At 42.9% G+C, this 20,386-nt stretch overlaps 2 protein-coding genes across 5 annotated transcripts in view; both read right to left on the bottom strand.

Annotated features, from left to right (window-relative positions):
• Nucleotides 1–1,015: 1,015 nt before the first annotated feature.
• On the bottom strand, nucleotides 1,016–3,023 carry LOC311064376 (1-phosphatidylinositol 3-phosphate 5-kinase-like; the record flags this gene model as incomplete). Its single annotated transcript, XM_084084207.1, has 3 exons — nucleotides 2,828–3,023; nucleotides 1,376–1,543; nucleotides 1,016–1,041 (listed from the first exon to the last, which is right to left on the bottom strand). The coding sequence occupies exons 1-3, from the start codon at nucleotides 3,009–3,011 to the stop codon at nucleotides 1,016–1,018; spliced, it is 378 nt and encodes a 125-aa protein (XP_083940333.1). The 5' UTR covers nucleotides 3,012–3,023.
• A 6,774-nt stretch (nucleotides 3,024–9,797) lies between these two features.
• Nucleotides 9,798–20,386, bottom strand: part of ankrd44 (ankyrin repeat domain 44) — a 35,973-nt gene continuing 25,384 nt past the window's right edge. For 2 of the 4 annotated variants that reach the window (XM_084083863.1, XM_084083864.1), the window contains exons 17-28: nucleotides 20,197–20,268; nucleotides 19,115–19,316; nucleotides 18,932–19,019; nucleotides 18,323–18,440; nucleotides 17,913–18,135; nucleotides 17,437–17,524; nucleotides 16,274–16,357; nucleotides 15,301–15,446; nucleotides 15,037–15,119; nucleotides 14,807–14,889; nucleotides 14,026–14,117; nucleotides 9,798–13,354 (exon numbers count right to left, since the gene is read on the bottom strand). In XM_084083863.1, the coding sequence (XP_083939989.1) occupies nucleotides 13,095–13,354; nucleotides 14,026–14,117; nucleotides 14,807–14,889; nucleotides 15,037–15,119; nucleotides 15,301–15,446; nucleotides 16,274–16,357; nucleotides 17,437–17,524; nucleotides 17,913–18,135; nucleotides 18,323–18,440; nucleotides 18,932–19,019; nucleotides 19,115–19,316; nucleotides 20,197–20,268 (1,539 nt within the window). In that variant the 3' untranslated portion in view covers nucleotides 9,798–13,094. The remainder of the gene's footprint in view (nucleotides 13,355–14,025; nucleotides 14,118–14,806; nucleotides 14,890–15,036; nucleotides 15,120–15,300; nucleotides 15,447–16,273; nucleotides 16,358–17,436; nucleotides 17,525–17,912; nucleotides 18,136–18,322; nucleotides 18,441–18,931; nucleotides 19,020–19,114; nucleotides 19,317–20,196; nucleotides 20,269–20,386) is intronic. The other 2 variants (XM_084083865.1, XM_084083866.1) reach the window with 2 other exon arrangements.

Genomic DNA, 20,386 nt, shown 5'->3' with positions numbered 1-20,386 from the left:
AATGTCTTCAAAAGTCCAGAGACGTACACCAGTTTGTGAGAGTTTTGGATACAATATGGACTAGTAGCAAAATGTGTTTTGAAGAAAACGCAGAATGGCAGAAAATGTAATCTGGGACAAGTGGCCTATATGGAGAGTGAGAATCCAAGGAATGTAGGGGGAAAATGTTTTATTGTATGAGCTACTGTTCAAGAGTTATTATAATGCCACCATGAGGCCGATGTGAAAATGTGGGGTGGAGGTTCTTCCTTGGTCTACTGTGAGTGTGTGTGCAGTTTCACAGCAATAGGGAGCTGCATTCATGATTTGCCATTTTGTGCAAAACGAGCCAGATGACAGGAAAGCACCATAGCACCATAGAAGACAGGGAAGCATCATGATTTGAAGAATTTGGGGTGGAGGTTCTTCTTTGGCCTACTGGGAGCGTGCGTTCGAAGTTTCTCACCAATCGGTCCAGTGGTGCTTGTGGCATTTCGTGCAAAATGGGCCCCTCCTGTAAAGTTTGGAAGGCAATCAATTGGAATGGAATATGAGAAGTCTGATAGATACATCTTGATCACATGACTACAGAGATATGGTGTACCAATTTGACAAAATTGGTAGGAGTAGTAGCAAAAATCAGGCCCCCATGGTGGCGCTATAACAGGCCTCCAGGGAGTGTGTGTGTGCAGTTTCACGCCGATCGATGCAACGGTGCTGGAGATTAGCTGCTCACGGACGGACAAGAAAGTGGTACAGTCAGCTGGGGCATTAGGCCACTGTGGCCTCAGCGCATGCCATTTTTTTGAGGGGCACCGACGGCCATGGTCTTCGTGGCCTCCCTGAAATTCCGGCCCTGGTAAGTACCATAGTCATCCATAGTAAGTACCATAGTCATCCATGTAGTAGCCATTAGTCAAGTACTCATTTGTTCTTAGGTTGATCAAAAAAAATACCACAGCAGCAGTAAATTAAAACAGATCATCTTTATAATTTTACAATTCATATAAAACAAAGGGTAGCTGGCAAACAGCCCTCAGCATTTCATTACTGCATCAAGAACTGGTATGAAAATCATCAGACACACGATAGCGATTGTCACAACTGGTGAAGCTCATTCTTTTCTCATCCCGTTCATCTATAGTTGAACGTAATACTGACTTAAACCTCGGCAGACCTTTAGCATAATGCTTAATTTATAGTCCATCGCACAACGGTATCATGTGCCAAAAATAGCCGATCTAAAAACTCACAGCATGTTTTGGAAAGCCACGCGTTGTGATCAGCTTCTAGATGGGTTTTTTTCGGTGCGTGACACAGTTGTACAACAAAGTATAAATCAGGCTTAAGAGACAGGCAAGCTTGAGGTTGTTGAAGTTGAGTGTGTGTGTGTTACCTGAAATAGTGGAGGTGCGTCGGAGAAGCTCAGGGTGTTGTTTGCGGTATGAGCCAGAGCTGTGAACAGAGGGGGTGGGGCTGGAGGACCAGCTACTCCTGTCTCTTTGTGGGGACGAAGACCCAGAATCCGGCTTTTCTGAGCCTGCCGAGGGAGGACGTCCCTCTTCTACAGACACAAGGACAGAATGAGAGAGATAGAAACAGAAAGAGTAGCAGAGAGAAGAGTAGATTATCTATATATATTGATAACACTCCTCCCCAGACCATGATGATATTGCAAGGTCCTTATTCTCCTTCACTTGAGCCTAAATTAGGGAAAAAAATAATTGTTTGTTGTTTCGACTATTTCACCAGGACAGGATCATATAGATAAAAGAAGGTGAACTCATATGGAAGTAGAGAAGAACACCACTAGAAAACAAAAGTGTCAACATCACTGACATTGATCAATACTGATCAATTTCCACTTCCTTCAGCTGTTACATCAACAAGGTTAGTCCCTCGGGTCATTGTAGAGGAAGTCCATCTGATCTATCTTAAAGAGGGGGTGCTCTAGAGGCACTAATTGCAACTCCTTCATTCCATTTCTTATCATTAATAGCATCAGATGCTAGCAATAGTTTTCTCCTGCAGTTTTCTAAGCAGAATGTTATAGTCGGGTAAAGAGTGTACTTGCATTCAGAAATCAGGGAAAGTTGTTACTGATAGGTTTGAGAAATACTGCTCTACAGAACACATAAAAAGGAGAATAAATAAACACATTTATCTAATTTTTGCAACATGATTGTCCCTCTAATAGAATGAATGTAAAAATAAGAAGAGGACATCCCACTTGCAATCACATCACAAGAAGGAATTTCTGAAAGACAATATAGCACAGAGACAGTGTTCAAAACATCTGAACACTGAGGGGGGTGTTCCTACAGTAGCAGGCAGCACAGGAATCCACACACATGACGAGTCACGTGGCAGGCAGGCCGGCTCATGGAGCCTTTTCCGACAGTGCAACTGCAGTCTTATAAACTGACATGACTTTGGTAAGATAAACTGACATGACTTTGGTAAGATAAACTGACATGACTTTGGTAAGATTCCAAGTCTCCTTTTTCCTACAAATCACTTAGATGCAATTGAGGAAAGCAGGCTTTTATGCATCTTTTCCCTTTCTCCTGCAGCAGATTTAGATACATTTACAAAATGGCATATTATTCAAGCTTCTTAGGCCTACTTCACTAATGACAAAATTAACAATTACAATGTTGACCTTTCACTTAAAACAGAAATTTGATTTGGCAAGCTTTTGACAAGCCATTGAAAAATAATTATTTCCTTTTAACTTCCAGCAGCAGGCAAGAACTACTGGATAAAATGGATGTGGCTTAAGTTCACATCACCAGCTCTTCATTGATGCTTCTGCGTGCGTGTGTGCGTGCGTGTGTGTATCGCTGACCTTTGTTGTTGAAGCGGAACAGGTTGACAAAGGAGCTGTATGCTGAGCGCAGTGGTGGCTCATCCTGCTCTGGCGTTAACGGCTTGAAATGCGTCAGGTGTGAGGGACTGGCGGGAGACAGGACAGGCGGCTCTACGCTCCACTCCGTAGAGGACGAAGAGGAGGACTTGTCATCTGCAGCCATGTCACTGCTAGTCCTGGTGGGGAGTCAACAACATATTAGACGACTAGTTGGCTTTTGAGGAGCTCACTTATTCAAGTAAAAAAATGCCTTGAGCATGTCTACTTTTATGGTTGACCCGAAAGCTGAAATACTAAGTGCACAGCCTCGCTTCCCTGCTGCTTCATTTTAAGGTTTGTTTTTTTAAAGCATCAGAATGTTCAATGGACCGCTTCTCCTTTACTCTGATCACTGGATCCACGACACAGAATGTTTGTGTTTGCCATTTGTTGATTAGTTCTCCAGTCCTCCACGACCTTCACTGGCTCCCAGTCAAACAAAGAATATACTTCTAAGTACTGCTCACTACCTACAAGGCCCTCAACAACCAAGGTTGAAAGGATGTGTTCAACGGTCTATCCTGTGTTGGAAAAATCGCAATAAACATAAAGTTTAAAAAAAAGTACAACCAAGCTCCCCCTACCGCTCAGACCTCCTTCACCGCCAAGCCCCCTCCCGTTCCCTCAGGTCTGGTGATGCCAACCTCCTGGATGTCCACATGACAAAGAAACAAACCTGGGGTGACAGGGCTTTCTCAGTTGCAGCCCCCTCTCTCGAGGCGGATACAGGATAAGTGGGCACTTAGGGACATCTGGGCACCTCGATGTAAAATTGGCTATTTTGTCCAAAATGTAAAGATTTAAATACAATTAAAAAATGATAAATGTTCTTAAGTAATGTAAAGTATACATGTGATCATGCACAGTACATCATTGTATTGTCAGACCTAATTTTATCCTTCAACGTCTTGTTAGTTTATGCCCCAAAAGACCGTTGGCTTCACAGTAAAAGTGAATGACAATGTTATCACAAGAAAAGAGGAAATTATCTACCTTGGGTTGTATTTTAGAGACAAATCTTTCCAGTGAAAAATGGCAACTAAAGTAATCAAAAAAGTCAACCAAAGAACGAGATTTTTGAACAGGATCTCACAGCATCTAAAGGCCTTAGAAATAGGGCCCCAGACATCCCAACGCGTAAACAAACTCGTCAGGCTACTGCTTGCATGGCCTTACACCCACAACTCATCTAACCCCTGCTCACTTTGCTAGGGTGGGATGTCTCAGGGTAGAGGACAGAGACAGCAACTTGCAATGCCCCCCCCCCCCCCCCCCCCCATTGTATATTTGTCTGTCACTAAATGTTTCTATATGAATTGAATAGACAGGACCCCCAATGGAAACAAGCTATAGTGCTTTCATGGGTTCAATCCTTTTAGCATTGTATTTAGTATTGTATTAAACTGTACTTTCTGTGCTTTTTTTGCAAACTGTTAATAAAGTATTCAATTAATCAATCAATCAAAATGACTGGATATACAGGTTTTATTGCAAGTAGCAATTGTAGAAATATTAGACCTTAATTGTGCCCACCTAAATTATCTCACTGACTGAACCTTAATACCAAGACTGCCTTATTTTGTAAATGTGATGTTTTGAGACACTAAAAATTCACTTGCCTTTTTATGTTTGCATGTGACTGTAACCACTGCTTCAGCAGAGTTTGTGACAAAGAGAGAGAGAGTCACACACGCACGCACGCACGCACGCACACACACACACACACACACACACACACACACACACACACACACACACACACACACACACACACACACACACACACACACACACACACACACACACGTGGTGACGCGAGGTTACTGCCCCAGCAGGCCGCGTACAGTGTTGCCATGTCCGCTTATTATAAGCCACTTAGGGCTTCTTTTTATGTGAGTGAGTGATTGATTGATGTACTTTATTTAGTAAGACATGATGAGAACAAGTACATGGAAGCACAAATTCACAATACAAGGTCAACTAAACTGGAAGACGCATTAAGCACTGAGCTTGTTAAACTTACAATATCACTGGTGTTCACCGTTCACTTAGGCTACGGGGTTGTGAAAAGCCATCTATAACTTAAAATGCAATCAAAAATCCATAATTCAAGTTACATAAAGACGTGTCTTTTCAACAGACGTCTCTTACTGGGCACACAATACAACGGCCGAACGCCGTGCATACGCCGACGTCCGAGTCAGACGTGTGTCGACGTCGTTTCAACGTATTTTTTGCAAAACAGCTGCTGACTGAAGTCTTCCTCGGGGTAACAGCCCAACTCACCCCCAATCCAACTCACCCCATGAAGACTTGAGAAATATTCGCCCAACTCACCCCAGGGCTCGGCCAACTCACCCCAGGGCCAAAACCCAACTCACCCCAGGACCAAACCCAACTCACCCCAGGACCAAACCCAACTCACCCCAGGACCAAACCAAAATCATCTTCCTATAAAGTGAGCTTGTAGATCGGCTACTTTCAAAATGTCTCATTTTATTTTAAAAACAAATAAAATGAGGGACATCTTCCTATATGTCTCATTTTATTTTAAAAACAAATAAAATGAGGGACATCTTCCTATAAAGTCAGCTTGTAGATCGGCTACTTTCAAAATGTCTCATTTTATTTTAAAAACAAATAAAATGAGGGACATTTGAAATAACATCTAATTATTTAGGTATAACTTTATATCAAAATAGATGTTCAATGTCTACAGTATGAGGGACATTTGAAATAACATCTAATTATTTAGGTATAACTTTATATCAAAATAGATGTTCAATGTCTACAGTTTACAATTAACAACACTTTCCTATGCATTTCACAGTCCCAAAGTTATGTATATAACTACTATTTATCCAACAGTGGATTAATCACATTGGTGCATTCATTGCATTCATCACTCATGTTTACATTTAAATAATGCAAACAAATACTAACTTAACAAAGAAAAATGAAACATGCATTAAACACTTTTCCTTATTTTTACATAGGATATTTAGTTACCTACTACTTTGCTGGTATAAATGATAACATTATAGAACATTGCATTGCACACATGCATTGTTTGAGAACTTTAGTTTTTAGAAATATTACTTCTGGTACTTTTTGATGCCATAACATTATAGAACATTGCATTGCACAGCACACATGCATTGTTTGAGAACTTTAGTTTTTAGAAATATGCATGGACTCCATTGAATTTATTTCAATGTACAGGTAGCCTAAAGACAGCTAATGGTTGTCAGGTGATGGACAATTAACACGTTTCAGAATGAATGAAAGATGCAATCCGAGTGCACAACATTTAACTATAAAGAAATGAAGATGAGAAAAGACAGCTAATGGTTGTCAGGTGATGGACAATTAACACGTTTCAGAATGAATGAAAGATGCAATCAGAGTGCACAACATTTAACTACAAAGAAATGAAGCTGACAAAAGACAGCTAATGGTTGTCAGGTGATGGACAATTAACACGTTTCAGAATTAATGAAATGAATGTCTATGTATGTATTTCGGTACAGGCCAAAAGTGATTTGCATACTGGTGATCATTAGGTGGTCCCCCCCTCCTCCCCTTCACTCCTGTGCCCCCCATCAAACAAATTAAAGCAATGCCTGACACTCCCTTTGCAAGATGACTCCTTGCCATCAAAGGACTCACATATTTTACTTACAATAAGTAAGTTTGAAAATAGCAAACCCACAAGATCCTTGTACATCAGCTATTTTCAAATAGCCACAGTATAAAATAGGGTTACTGTAAAGTGGTTGTGTGTGTGTGTGTGTGTGTGTGTGTGTGTGTGTGTGTGTGTGTGTGTGTGTGTGTGTGTGTGTGTGTGCACACAATCCACAAGTAACAAATTCCTCAAGTAAATTCCTCTTGTAGAGACTGTTTTGTAGAGACAGCATTTAAAACTTTAACCAAGCCTAAAACAGAATAAATCCACAAGTAACAAATTCCTCAATATTGTACTTAATTCCTCAATATTGTACTTAATTCCTCAATATTGTACTTAAATTCCTCAATATTGTACTTAATTCCTCAATATAAATTCCTCAAGTAACAAATTCATCAATATTGTACTTAATGCTGTGGGGTGAGATGGGCTCTGCTGTGGGGTGAGATGGGCTCTGCTGTGGGGTGAGATGGGAACTGCTGTGGGGTGAGATGGGCTCTGCTGTGGGGTGAGATGTCTGGGGTGAGTTGGGCTTGATTTGGGGTGAGTTGGATTGCGTATGCACGGCGTATAATGAGATATCTGTTGAAAATACACGTCTTTTACAACGTCGATATGACGTCGTCGCAAAACGCTGATAGGATGGATTACTGACAATTCGAATTACGAAATGGTAGAATCTCCCCACCCCCTTTAAATTCAATAAATCTAAGATATGATCGCTATTAACTACCTGTGACATCATCAGCAGAGATTCTAAGGTAAGGCAGTTCTACACTGTATATCTTAACAGAACTGTTACAGAGTTACAGAACAGAAGTGTTCTGTAACAGAGTAGAACTCTAAAGGGATTTCAGGGGAAACCAGCAAAATGAGGAATAATATAATAAAAGACTGTCTTGCTAATAAAGCGTCATGTCTGTCATTTTTTACAATGTATTTGATATACCTTTATATTATTTAATAAATGATGCATTTGTTTCATCCTCTATATATTGTCCAGCAACCTTTATGATAAAGGCGAAAACAAATAGTAGACCCGTGAGAGCCAGATAGCTCAGCCCAGGTGTCGAGGTTCCTGACTTCCTGTGCTAGGATTTGATCCGAAGATATATCTTCGGATCAAATCCTAGCACAGGAATTGTGGTCTGAAGTCAAGAGCTCTTCCGACTGAGCTAGAGCAGCCGCCTTTCCATGCAGAAGTCACACTTTCAACTCCCACCCTCACCAGGGTCAAAAACTTTATATTTGAAATCCGAACGTTTATGTAGATGAATGAAAGGGTCAAACATTAGAAAAAGAGAAAGTGCAAACACCAGGTTGAAGTTCATCCATGAGATCCAGACTGCACTAGCAATTTGTTTACATTGGACCGCATGGCTCATTTGCATAAGATGTTACCATATTGATTTTATCCCACTGTCGAGGGTTAGGGTTATATTTTATATATTTTGTTTAAGACTTACAGTAGGCTGCCTTGCCCCACTGGAATACAGTGACTATATAGATAGATAGATAGATAGATAGATATATAGATATATATATATGACATTTTTTATAATATGAAAAAAATCTGTAATATATTATCAAACATCTAACAACAATATGAACTATAGTGTTAACAGGGTGACAATGACATATCACATGAGTCATTGTGAAACAATTATGATTCATGGTCACACTCTATTTCAGTAATACAATTAAATTGATTATATCTTATTGTATTTATTTAATTTTATTTGAATGCAGGGTCATTAAAATGAGTCCATATACAAACACATGTGTTGAATTAACTGTGGAAAAACTTGAAGAACAAGGCACTGGATTAAGTCAGCTTGGCTGTTAGCCTGGTCCCTACCAGGCTAACTTCACAGCAAAATTTCCATGGTAACTAAGGTAGGGTTGCGTAAATTTTCTTTCGTGAAATCGAGTCATGAATAAATTTATCCAGGGTGCTCTGGCTAAACTAATCTGGCAAGATAATTCAGCTTTCATGAAACCGATTCATCGCTAATCCTGGCTAAATTAAGCCAGGATAAGTGTTAAATCCAGGTTTAGGCCTAACCCCTAATTCTGCTTTCGTGAAATAGGCCCCTAGTTACTCTACTGTATAGCAGCCCCATAGTGCATCGTCACTGTGTGGGACAGACCAGCCTTTTTGTTTTATAAAATGTTCGCCCAATGATGAATAACTTGAAAGAACAAACAAGGGCAACCTAGAGGTGTGCTGCGTGCAAACTGTAATGTAACCACATGGCCAGATGACCTCAGTCATCACAAATGTCTTCAAAAGTCCAGAGACGTACACCAGTTTGTGAGAGTTTTGGATACAATATGGACTAGTAGCAAAATGTGTTTTGAAGAAAACGCAGAATGGCAGAAAATGTAATCTGGGACAAGTGGCCTATATGGAGAGTGAGAATCCAAGGAATGTAGGGGGAAAATGTTTTATTGTATGAGCTACTGTTCAAGAGTTATTATAATGCCACCATGAGGCCGATGTGAAAATGTGGGGTGGAGGTTCTTCCTTGGTCTACTGTGAGTGTGTGTGCAGTTTCACAGCAATAGGGAGCTGCATTCATGATTTGCCATTTTGTGCAAAACGAGCCAGATGACAGGAAAGCACCATAGCACCATAGAAGACAGGGAAGCATCATGATTTGAAGAATTTGGGGTGGAGGTTCTTCTTTGGCCTACTGGGAGCGTGCGTTCGAAGTTTCTCACCAATCGGTCCAGTGGTGCTTGTGGCATTTCGTGCAAAATGGGCCCCTCCTGTAAAGTTTGGAAGGCAATCAATTGGAATGGAATATGAGAAGTCTGATAGATACATCTTGATCACATGACTACAGAGATATGGTGTACCAATTTGACAAAATTGGTAGGAGTAGTAGCAAAAATCAGGCCCCCATGGTGGCGCTATAACAGGCCTCCAGGGAGTGTGTGTGTGCAGTTTCACGCCGATCGATGCAACGGTGCTGGAGATTAGCTGCTCACGGACGGACAAGAAAGTGGTACAGTCAGCTGGGGCATTAGGCCACTGTGGCCTCAGCGCATGCCATTTTTTTGAGGGGCACCGACGGCCATGGTCTTCGTGGCCTCCCTGAAATTCCGGCCCTGGTAAGTACCATAGTCATCCATAGTAAGTACCATAGTCATCCATGTAGTAGCCATTAGTCAAGTACTCATTTGTTCTTAGGTTGATCAAAAAAAATACCACAGCAGCAGTAAATTAAAACAGATCATCTTTATAATTTTACAATTCATATAAAACAAAGGGTAGCTGGCAAACAGCCCTCAGCATTTCATTACTGCATCAAGAACTGGTATGAAAATCATCAGACACACGATAGCGATTGTCACAACTGGTGAAGCTCATTCTTTTCTCATCCCGTTCATCTATAGTTGAACGTAATACTGACTTAAACCTCGGCAGACCTTTAGCATAATGCTTAATTTATAGTCCATCGCACAACGGTATCATGTGCCAAAAATAGCCGATCTAAAAACTCACAGCATGTTTTGGAAAGCCACGCGTTGTGATCAGCTTCTAGATGGGTTTTTTTCGGTGCGTGACACAGTTGTACAACAAAGTATAAATCAGGCTTAAGAGACAGGCAAGCTAACACTGTGCTTCATAAACAGGGTGTGTGCTTATCAGGCTCAAACTGAACCTATATTTTGTTGCATGGCGGTGTTGCTGAAAATCAACTTGCTAAGTTATTGTATCGTCTCTGTCGGGTGGAAACCTCATGTCTTTTCAGGACTCAAAAGTAGCAGATCGATAATTGCAGATCTGCCATGTTTGATACTTTTGTGATGCTGTAGGGCGTTTATTTTCGAAAAAAGTTTGAATATGAAGTAAGAGGTTTCTGCCCGACAGCAACAATATGTTTCTCACCTGATAAAAGTTAACATTGCGGCGAGCGACACCGTCATGCACCAAATCATAACAGGCGTTAGGATCATCTCCATTCAAATCTACAAGAGGTTTGAATGCGAAACCAATCATTTACAACCTTATTTTTCTGAAAAATATAAATGGAAAGACCCTGTGGAAATACATGCTTGTTATTCCTCCATTTCATTGTTTCCAATGGGGTGAAATGGAGGTGTCCCAGTAGCCTCTCTGGTGGACATCTGTACAGACAACGCTGTGCTTTACAACAGTATATACAAAAGCAGTTCAACTTCATATCTTCAAGATAATGTTACACACTCACACACGCATGGACATACATACACACATAAGCACACTCATCTTTTAGGAGTAACATTGGTACGGGATATTTTGTTTTTGCATTCATTTTACAGGTCAGCTGAATGGTTCCCCGTTTGGAGCAAGCGCCTCACATTATAGACAACTTAAAACACACAATTAGAATAGTAGCATCCACTATCAAGAGGATACTGTGAAAATAAATGTACTAATTAAAAATGAATAGACATACAGAACAAGGCACTGGACAAGTCTGAGACACTGTCATTTAGGCTTTGTTCAGACTTCAGGCAAATCCGCTTTGTTTCTCAAATACGATCTTTAGGACCGACTGATCACACTGTAACTTGCAAGTGATCAGGTCAGATTTTTGTACTGAGACATAACGACATAGGCGTGAGTAATGTTTACTTTGTTGTACGACACTGTCGCTCACCAAAGATAGCCGATCTACAAGCTTACAACACGGCACGATGCGACGCGCCGTGAGCTTGTGTAACGGCTATTTTCGGCAAGCAACACCGTCGTATGACAAAGCATAAATTAAGCTTCAGTGTCCAGACTGAGGCATTTTTAAAAATCAGATTTGAATCTCATTTCAAATTCCTGTAGGAATGTGGTGCAAATCTGATTTGCAAAAATCCGTTTCCATGTGTTTTTTTGTTTTTCAGATGTGATTCCAATCTAGATACGACAAAAATTGGATTTGGGCTGCCAGTGTGAACATAGCCATGGCTGGTAGGTGAACAAACAGCAGTGGAAGGATGGACAGAAGGCGAGAAAAGGACAAGAGAAAAGTGGTCAAGGCCCTGTGTTATTTTACATTTAAGTGCTGGCAGTATACTAGACGTACCTTCGTGTCATAATTAATAAATACCATTCTGCAATTTGGAGACGGCCCCCATTGGACCATCTAGTAACCTCAGAAAGCCCAGAAATTTGGTTCCTGTTTCACTTCTCTTTGTATGTTAAACTTGGGTTTCTGTGATTTGAAAGAACTGTCCAGGAAGCTGAAAATGCCAGTTGTAAGCTTTCTTTTCAAAAGGTCAGCTTTGGCTACCTTGGGCTTTAGAGTATGGACCCGTTTACTACCAGTAGAGATACAAACCAGAACAGGAGAGTATTCCACAAAGCAGAGTCAATGAATAAAACTCGCACATAAAGTACAGATATTATTTTTTCACACATCACTTATCAGCACTGCTTTGAAAAACAGCCTCAACACTTCACCAATTGCATCAGCATAAGCTATGACAGAACCCAGTCACATTTTACTAGGTGTTCTGGTCAATATTTCTACTAATCATAATTTTATGATACAATTCACAATGGAGCCATAGGCCCGAAGAATGAATTTCAAATGTGAGCTTCAGAGAAATAATTAATAGTTGTGCTAAAATCAGCGGGCAGTCATTGCAAGAGTTACGTACCTTTGTAAAAAATATACAAATACCCAGCCACAGCATGGTGCCTACAGTACTTATTAAGTATTTAGGTGTGTGAGTCAATATTTGGTACATCAACTAAACGAAAATCATATAAAAAGGTTAAGATTATGCTTAGCTTTCAGAATGGTCCTCTTCACTCATGTACAAACAGTTAAAAAATGGCTTTTTAAGACCGACAAGTCTCTGAGGCTAGTTTCCAAGCCACACAGTACCGAGGTTGGTTTGGATTTAAGCACCCGTGAGTGGACAGAATGATGATAAAAGTTCAACACAAGCATGCAGACCCAAACTGTAACTGGCCCAGATTGAAATCTTCTTTTAACACTCAAGCACGCATCCAGGGAGCAAATAATTCGGTCCCATTGAACGTCCAGTGGAGTCAAGTGCAGCCGCTCCGTTCATTATTTCATTGACAAGGGCACTAGGCGAGAGGGAGGGAGAGAGTGGGAGAGAACTCTAGTCCTCCAACCTGGTGTAGGGGCGAGGTCCTGTACATGTTCCCCTACATGGTGAAGTGATCTCTGGGGGCAAGAAGTCAGAGCAGGCGAGGGCCACAGACACTGCAAACATCTGGGCCGCGTCCCAAACAATGTCTCAAAACCTTCGGCCTTAAAGTGTGCACTTACTTACTGCTCTTCGAGCCCTGGAATGATGTGAAAACGGAATACTTAGTGAAACCTAAGCCACTTCTCTCAGGACAATCCTTTCTTCTATGCCGCCTAGAATATGCAAGGGGGGGGGCAAATGAAATAAGTCAAGTGCACGCTTTGAGGTAGGAGGACAGAGTACAGACAGCGTGGGACAGTGCACACAGGGGGACTCGGGAAGAGCGAGAGACGAGAAAGTCAAGAAGGGGTGTCAGAAGGTTTCGGAGTCTTCCGAGTCGTTCTCTGTGGTTCCCTCGCTGGAGGGCCCGGAGGGATTCTTGGGGCTGCGTGGCCCCCGGGGGCCGATGCTGGGGCCCTTGCCCCCCTGGCGGGGCAGCTGCCTCAGGAGGGAGCCTGGGGAAGGAGCCCCTGAGCTGCAAGGGGAGCAGAAAGGCATCATGGTAGCCAGAATGAGAGCCAGACAGTCAGCCACCTCCCTGCTGGGAGCGCAAGCCAGAGCAGGGGTCAGACCTGAGAGAGAGAGACAGACAGAGACAAAAGACCCAGAGAGAGAGACAGAGATAGAAGGGGGAGGTACACGTACAGTATGGAAAAGGAGAGGAGGAGACGGAGAGAAAGGGTAGAGGATGGAGCAATGGAGGGAAAGTAGATGGACATGGAGGGGGGGGGCAGACATGGAGGAAGCAGGGAAGGCGAAGCGGGAAACAGGAAGTGGAGCAGAAGACAAGAGTAGGGGACACAAAGGAGGGATGAAGCAGCATTCCATTAGTCTAAAGCCAGCCACACAACACGGTACACAAACAGACATGGGGGACAACAAGCTTACAGGCACAAACTAGGACGCACCTGATCTAATAATCCCTGACAAATAAGAACCTAAGGCAAAAACATAAGCTGCATAAATATAGTCCATATTTACCGAGCACATACAGTATAGCAGATCACTGAGGTCAATTCCATCAACATCCAAACAAAGTAGAATTTGAGGTATATGGAGAATTCCATTCTCATGTTATACTATAGGGTGAAGTTCATGATGGAATGGAGCCCGGGTTCAAAAGAGAAAAACACTGCATGCCAACCATGCTTGAAGCAGCAACAGCTTTAAAGAGTTTTTGGACCTCCAGCATTCCTGGAAAGGCCAGACCGCAGCGGATGGTTCCAGACCGGGACAGACATACCGTTCTCATCCAGCGTCTGGACACTGGCCCCTCTGGCCAGAAGCTCCTTGACAGCCTGCTTCAAGCCGCTCCGGGCTGCCAGATGGAGGGGACTGATAGAGGCAAAGGGGAGGATAGGAACATTGACACAAAGCATAAGAGAGACTAGGGGTGCAACAGTTAACCCATTAAGATCTGAGGCCGAATCTACGAATGCCTTCAAAAATCAGTAGTTCTCACACTTTATCGTAATTCAAAATTATTCAAAACACTTTCAAGATTTTTCAAATAATTCAAAAATAGCAGATGTACAAGCTCGCAGCGTGGCACGAAGTGTCGAAAAATGACACAGATGATTTCCCGGTTTTAATGGGTTAATCGAACCAATTGATTTAGTCAATCATATAAAGTGATCGATTTTAATAGCAAATTAACGATTTTGGGTGAACAATCTCTGCGTCAATTTGCACTTCTTTTGTTTACAAGATTATTCTATGGACACACATAGAAACAGTTCGGACATCTAGGCTTGGTGTCTCCCTCAATTTACTTTTGCTTGCTTGCAATCACATCATCATATGCTTGGAGTTTAACCTCATTACACTGGCATCCCTGTCATTATTGGCAAACATGTTCCAAAAATGTGAGCTTGTAGATCGGTTATTTTGAGAAATTTCTGGATAGGGCTTAAGTGGTTTAGCTTAAGTTATACTACTTTTACACCTAATGTTAGTCCATACAGGAGCATCAGCTGAACACCTAAAATGTAACATGGCTTCATCATAAGTCTTAAGACACTCACGTCTGCAATGCCGCGTTTGTGGCATTGATGAGGGCAGCGTCGGACAGTTTCTCCAAGATCAACAAAACACAGTCCTCCTTTCCCTAGACGTAGAACGATTGTGAGGTAACAGTCACTGCATGAGGTCGTAAAATTACAAGAAATGACTAAAAACAACTAGTTGTCATATACATATGGACCATGGAGACTGAAGCACAATGAGAGCAGAGCCCCCTCCTGTGGACACTCACATTACTGCAGGCCAGGTGCAGGGCTGTGTTGCCTTCTTTGTCAGTCAGACAAAGGTTGGCATTTGCAGTGGTCAACAGCACCTCTGGACAAGACAAAAGAGTGCCATGTTAGCTGTAGAGAACACACACACACACAGCAAAACTCACACGTTCACAACTGTGAGTGACTGAATGGGAGCTGACACACACACACACACACACACACACACACACACCCTTTGACCTTCGTGAGAGCATCAGCTGAGTAAAGAATACATTGTGTACCGAGTGCTTTAACTCCACCCTTCTCTGCTGCCATCATCAGCGCGGTGCGCCCCGATTGGTCCACTGCATCAACAGGTGCATCATGGGAAAGTAGTAGCTGGACACAGTCCACGTGACCTGAGAACGCTGCCGCATGGAGAGGAGTCCTACAAGACGAATACAGATTAGTGTCCCTATTTTGGGCATGTCATTGTAGGCAAAAAATTATAATTCTTCATTGTACAACAAATGATATAGCAGTGGTTCTCAACCTTTTCTGGATCAGGGCCAACTTGAAAACCTCAAAAGCTTTCACTGCCCACCCACCTGACCACGTAAAATAACGTATTCAAATGTGAATCGGAATGTGTTCCGGCTTGGACAAATGGAACTAACGTGGTATAAGTCATTTATCGGTATCACAATGAAAACCCACATTTCAAGGTTTAAAGAAAATATATATATATTAATGTTATATTACCACAAAAATGTTAGTGTTTTGGACTTGCGATGTCCTCACGGCCCACAAGTTGAGAATCGCTGGTATATAGGACATAAGGGCCGTTCTTACACAGAGCACGAGAACTATACAAATATAGTTTTAAAAAGTCAAGTGGATGGCAGAGTTCACACCACAACAATTAACAAATATATGTCCGGGTAGCTCAGTCGCTAGAGCTCTTGCCTTTGGACACAAGGTAATGGGTTTGATCCCGGGCGCCGTCAACTCAGTGTATGAGTAGCACGGCTTGGGTGCAGCAAGTCGTGTGGTAAGTACTGGGAGCTGGTGGTAGCGCTCCACCATCAGCAATCCATCTCCCAGGGGTCTAGCACATTGTAACAGGGATGTTCTCCCGCAACAATAAACCCCTCGACCGATACCAACAATAAGCCTCTCCGACCTACTTACTTACTTAAAACAAATACAATGGTAGTATGCACGGCTCTTTGGTAAGTGGTAAAACAGAAGCTGAGAAACAGTGTCTTACAGTACCTGTCCTTTGCATCCTTGCAGCTAGCGATGTCTGATCCCATAGCCTCTAACAAAAGAGACGCACAGGGCTCATGGTCATTTACCCTAAAGGATGGGACAAAACAGATGTTGGTGAAATCACTCATGAAATCACTTGATTGTACAGTTCAGTGCCCAGACTGCCCACTTTGGCAGATAACCAGACAGATTTGTTCAATACTTCCTCCTCATATCTCTTATGTTTTATGGCCATAGGATGTATGGGGGCTTACTCATATGTTGAATACTTAAGAAAGGGTGTTCTAATCTGTACTGAGATTATGGATATGACAATTTGCAGCATTGAAGTTATTCCTCAAGGGTGTTATTATCTTGTTTCTTCCCCCCCTCATTTTCTCCCCAATTTAGTCGCTGCCAATTCCCCCCATGTGTGCAAAGTCCCTGTCACTGCTGACCCCTACTGTTTGGTCTGAGGCCGTGCGGGTGTAGACAACCACGTCTCCTCCGATACACATGGAATGTTCTGTACCATTTATAAAATGGTTACCAAGCATGTCTATTGACAGAAAGGTTCTCAACATCATCAAAAATAAAGCAGTCCACCACCTGCTCACTCGCTAAAAGACCTAGTTATGCTTTATGGAATAGTTATTACAAATTAAGTTATTCTTTATGGAAATTAAAAGCACAGCTGGACCCGGCGTTAAATTAATCATGGCTGAAATTACCCATTGTACGATATCATGTTTGTTCATATTTCTAAGAGCTATTAAAGAAACTCTACTACCCCCTCTACTGGGGTTGGCGAAAGGGCCTACTCTGTGTGGAGTTTGCATGTTCTCCCCGTGTCTCCTAGGGTAGTAATACTGGTCGCTATATCGCCTCCCCCATGACAGCCGGGGCGCCTGATGGAGGGGAAGGGAACTGGTTGGAATAACGTGTTCCTTCCACGCGCTACGTCCTACCGGGGAAACTCCCCTGTCAGGTGACAAAAAGGTCAGTTGGCTCTCATGCATTGAAGGAGGCATGAGCTCGGCCCTGGGCTCCCTATGCTGTGGGGGGAGTGTAGCGCCCAGGATCACTTAGAAAATTGGCAACGGGTGAAAAAAAGAGTTACAAAATCGTGGGATAAATAAAAAATAAAAAAACTACTGACGATACACCATATTTAAAACAGGACTTACACAGCACAGTGCAGGGGAGTGAAAGGGTTCCCATCGATACAGCGACAACCCTTCTGCTCCAGCAGGATCTCCACACAGCCCTCGTGACCTGGCATGCACAAGCACACACACACATCCAATTTCAGCAAGAAGACATACAGTCTCAGGTATATCGCATACATGATTTATACATACACTGCAAAATCCCAAGTGTCAATTTAACTCCTGAGAGTTAAACCGACATTCTGAATTCTGTCGTTTTATTTTACTGTGTAAAGCACTTTGCAACAATCACTTTGAAAAGTGCCATATAAATAAATCACTACGAGCAGTAAACCCCAGCATCCATATTCTGGGGGAAACATAAGCAAAAAATAACAGATCTATCGTGTGAGCTTGTAGATTGGCTATTTTTTGGCGAAGAGATAAGTAGAGAACCAACTCGGGTCCAGTTTACAAAGTATTGAGCTTAAGTGGTTAGTGCGAATGCTGCTAACCATAGTAGCATGCCCAGTGCAGGGGTGTGTAGCCCCAGTGGTCGCGCAGTGGGGGGAGGGAGGGCGGCTCTGAACTGGCGATGCTGAGCAGCTCACTGAGCCAGGAGGCGTGGCCTCGTGCTGCTGCCAGGTGGATGGGCGTGCGGCCCCGAGAGTCGCCTAGCAACACAGACGCCTCCTGTTCCAGCAGACACTGGACGCACTCCTCCTGACCGCACAGCAACTAGAGGGAGAGAGAGAGTAAATGAGTCAGGACTCAGGAGAGAAGGAAGAGACAGGGAGGAATTATCACATGAAATTTGAATTGAACAGATAAACTTTACAGGGTGCAAACTTGTGCGTTCTCTCTCTCTCACACACACACACACACACACACACACACACACACACACACACACACACACACATACCCCCAGGTGGAGCCCAGTAAGCCCGTGGTTATCAGCCAGGTTGACATTGGCTTCTCTCTCCAGCAGTAGAGACACAGCATCCACATGACCTCCTGCCACCGCCAGCATCAGAGGAGTCCTGGAGAACAGCAGGAGCAGGGGACGAGGACGCAGAGACAGAGAGAGAGGACAGATTAACGTAGTTGGTATGTACAAATACGGCGACATTTATATAGCGCCTTTATCCAAAGCGCTTTACAATGTGCGTTACATTCACACACCGACGGCACCAACCTGCTCATCGGGAGCAGTTAGGGCTTCAGTGTCTTGCTCAAGGACACTTTGACAGTAACAAAGGGGGAGCCTGGGGTCGCACCAGGAACCTTTCGATTCCCAAGCGGCCACCCTACCTTCAGGGCCACTACCAGCCCCATCTAATACATTACATTACATTACAGTCATTTAGCAGACGCTTTTATCCAAAGCGACTTTGGAATATACTGTGTAGTTACCCCTAAAACCAATGACTCCAATACATGAGAATCCAGTAATAAGATGATGAAATAACAAACATTTGTGTACTGCGTGTCATTCTTAGACCAATGCCGCAGCTGTACAAGAATCACTCACTGTCCCTGAGAGTCAGCCGCGTCCACCAGCTCCATACTGTCTGAGTCATCCAACAGGAGGCGCACACATGTCGTATGACCGTTCATCACTGACAGCCAGAGGGAAAGAGAGAGAGCAGCGCATGTCAGACAAAACTCAAATGCTAAATGAAAGCACTGCCTGGTACAGCAGTTTCAGCCCTACCTGCTAGATGGACCGGGCTGCGTCCGTACTGGGTGTCGATGGTGCGCGGCGACGCCCCCTGGTTGAGGAGCGTGTGCACGCAGTCCGTGTGTCCCCGGAGAGCGGCCAGCGCCAGGGGGGTCCTCCCTGCCTCATCCCCCTGGTCCACCTCTCTCTCTCCCTGCAGCAGCACTTCCAATGCCTGGGCATGGCCGTGATACGCCTGCACAGAGACAGGGAGAGACCAGTGTTTCAGTGATGATAAATACACATACTTCATGAGAGTAGACTAATACACTTTCACTTTATTTACATCTATTCTAGAATGACACGCTAGAATGTTAGTTAATTGTATTTGTCTGCATGTAGTTAATGTTTATTTATGCGCTTCACTTATGGATAAGACGTATGGGCTTTTATAGTGCAACTAAATTCTAGGCCACTTTGTGAGTGTACTGCTACCAGGTTAAAAAACATCTAATGGACTAGACTGATCTTGGTACTCTGATCTAGCAACACAGGTGCAGCTAATAACATTAACAATGGGTGTGTTAGATTTAGATGTGCTAGTGTGCAAATATTTGCACACCATAGTATATAACCAATATCTAATCCCACGCATTGCCACTAGCATGAAATGGTACAAACTTCCGTTCTCCTAAGTGGGCACGCTGAAGAATTGGTCCAAATGGGCCCTTCAGTGACCATGGGGCAAAAGCATCACTCATAATTTGTGTTAATTTTCAAATGTTTAAATCAATAGACTCTGGACCTACTTTTAGTCTCCTAAACGGGTGGGCACCTACATTACACAGATACAGGAAGTCAAGCAAAGTTTGGGAGTCTTGTATTCTTGTCTTGATTTGTATTAGCCTAAATCTAACACACCCATTATTGGTGTTATATTAGCTGCAGCCGTGTTGCTTACATCACAGAGTACCAAGATCAGTCTAGTCATTTAGAGGGTCTTAAAAACCTTTTGATAGTTTGGTAGTTTGATAATAGCAAACTCCCAAAAGTGGCCATTTTAGTTGTACTTCAAAATTAGGAAAGTGAGGTGACTGTATGTTTGTGCAATTGTGTGTACATATGCGGAGTCTCACAGCAAGGTGCAGGGGGCTCCTGGCACTCAGGGAGTCGGGGTCTTCTTGATGACTGTCATCTCTGTCCAGCAGCTGCAGAGAAAAGGCAACACAAAGTCTCACAGCTTCATCACCGGACAACTCCCATCTTCATCAAAATGATGTATTTATTATTATGCTGTGTGGAGATTTTTCACACATTTATTTCCCA

The sequence above is a fragment of the Gymnoscopelus microlampas genome, assembly GCF_963454915.1.
Source record: "Gymnoscopelus microlampas genome assembly, chromosome: 17".
Taxonomy (NCBI): domain Eukaryota; kingdom Metazoa; phylum Chordata; class Actinopteri; order Myctophiformes; family Myctophidae; genus Gymnoscopelus; species Gymnoscopelus microlampas.
The sequence above is the reverse complement of the archived record's forward strand: the minus strand, read 5'-3'. Positions and strand labels throughout refer to the sequence as shown.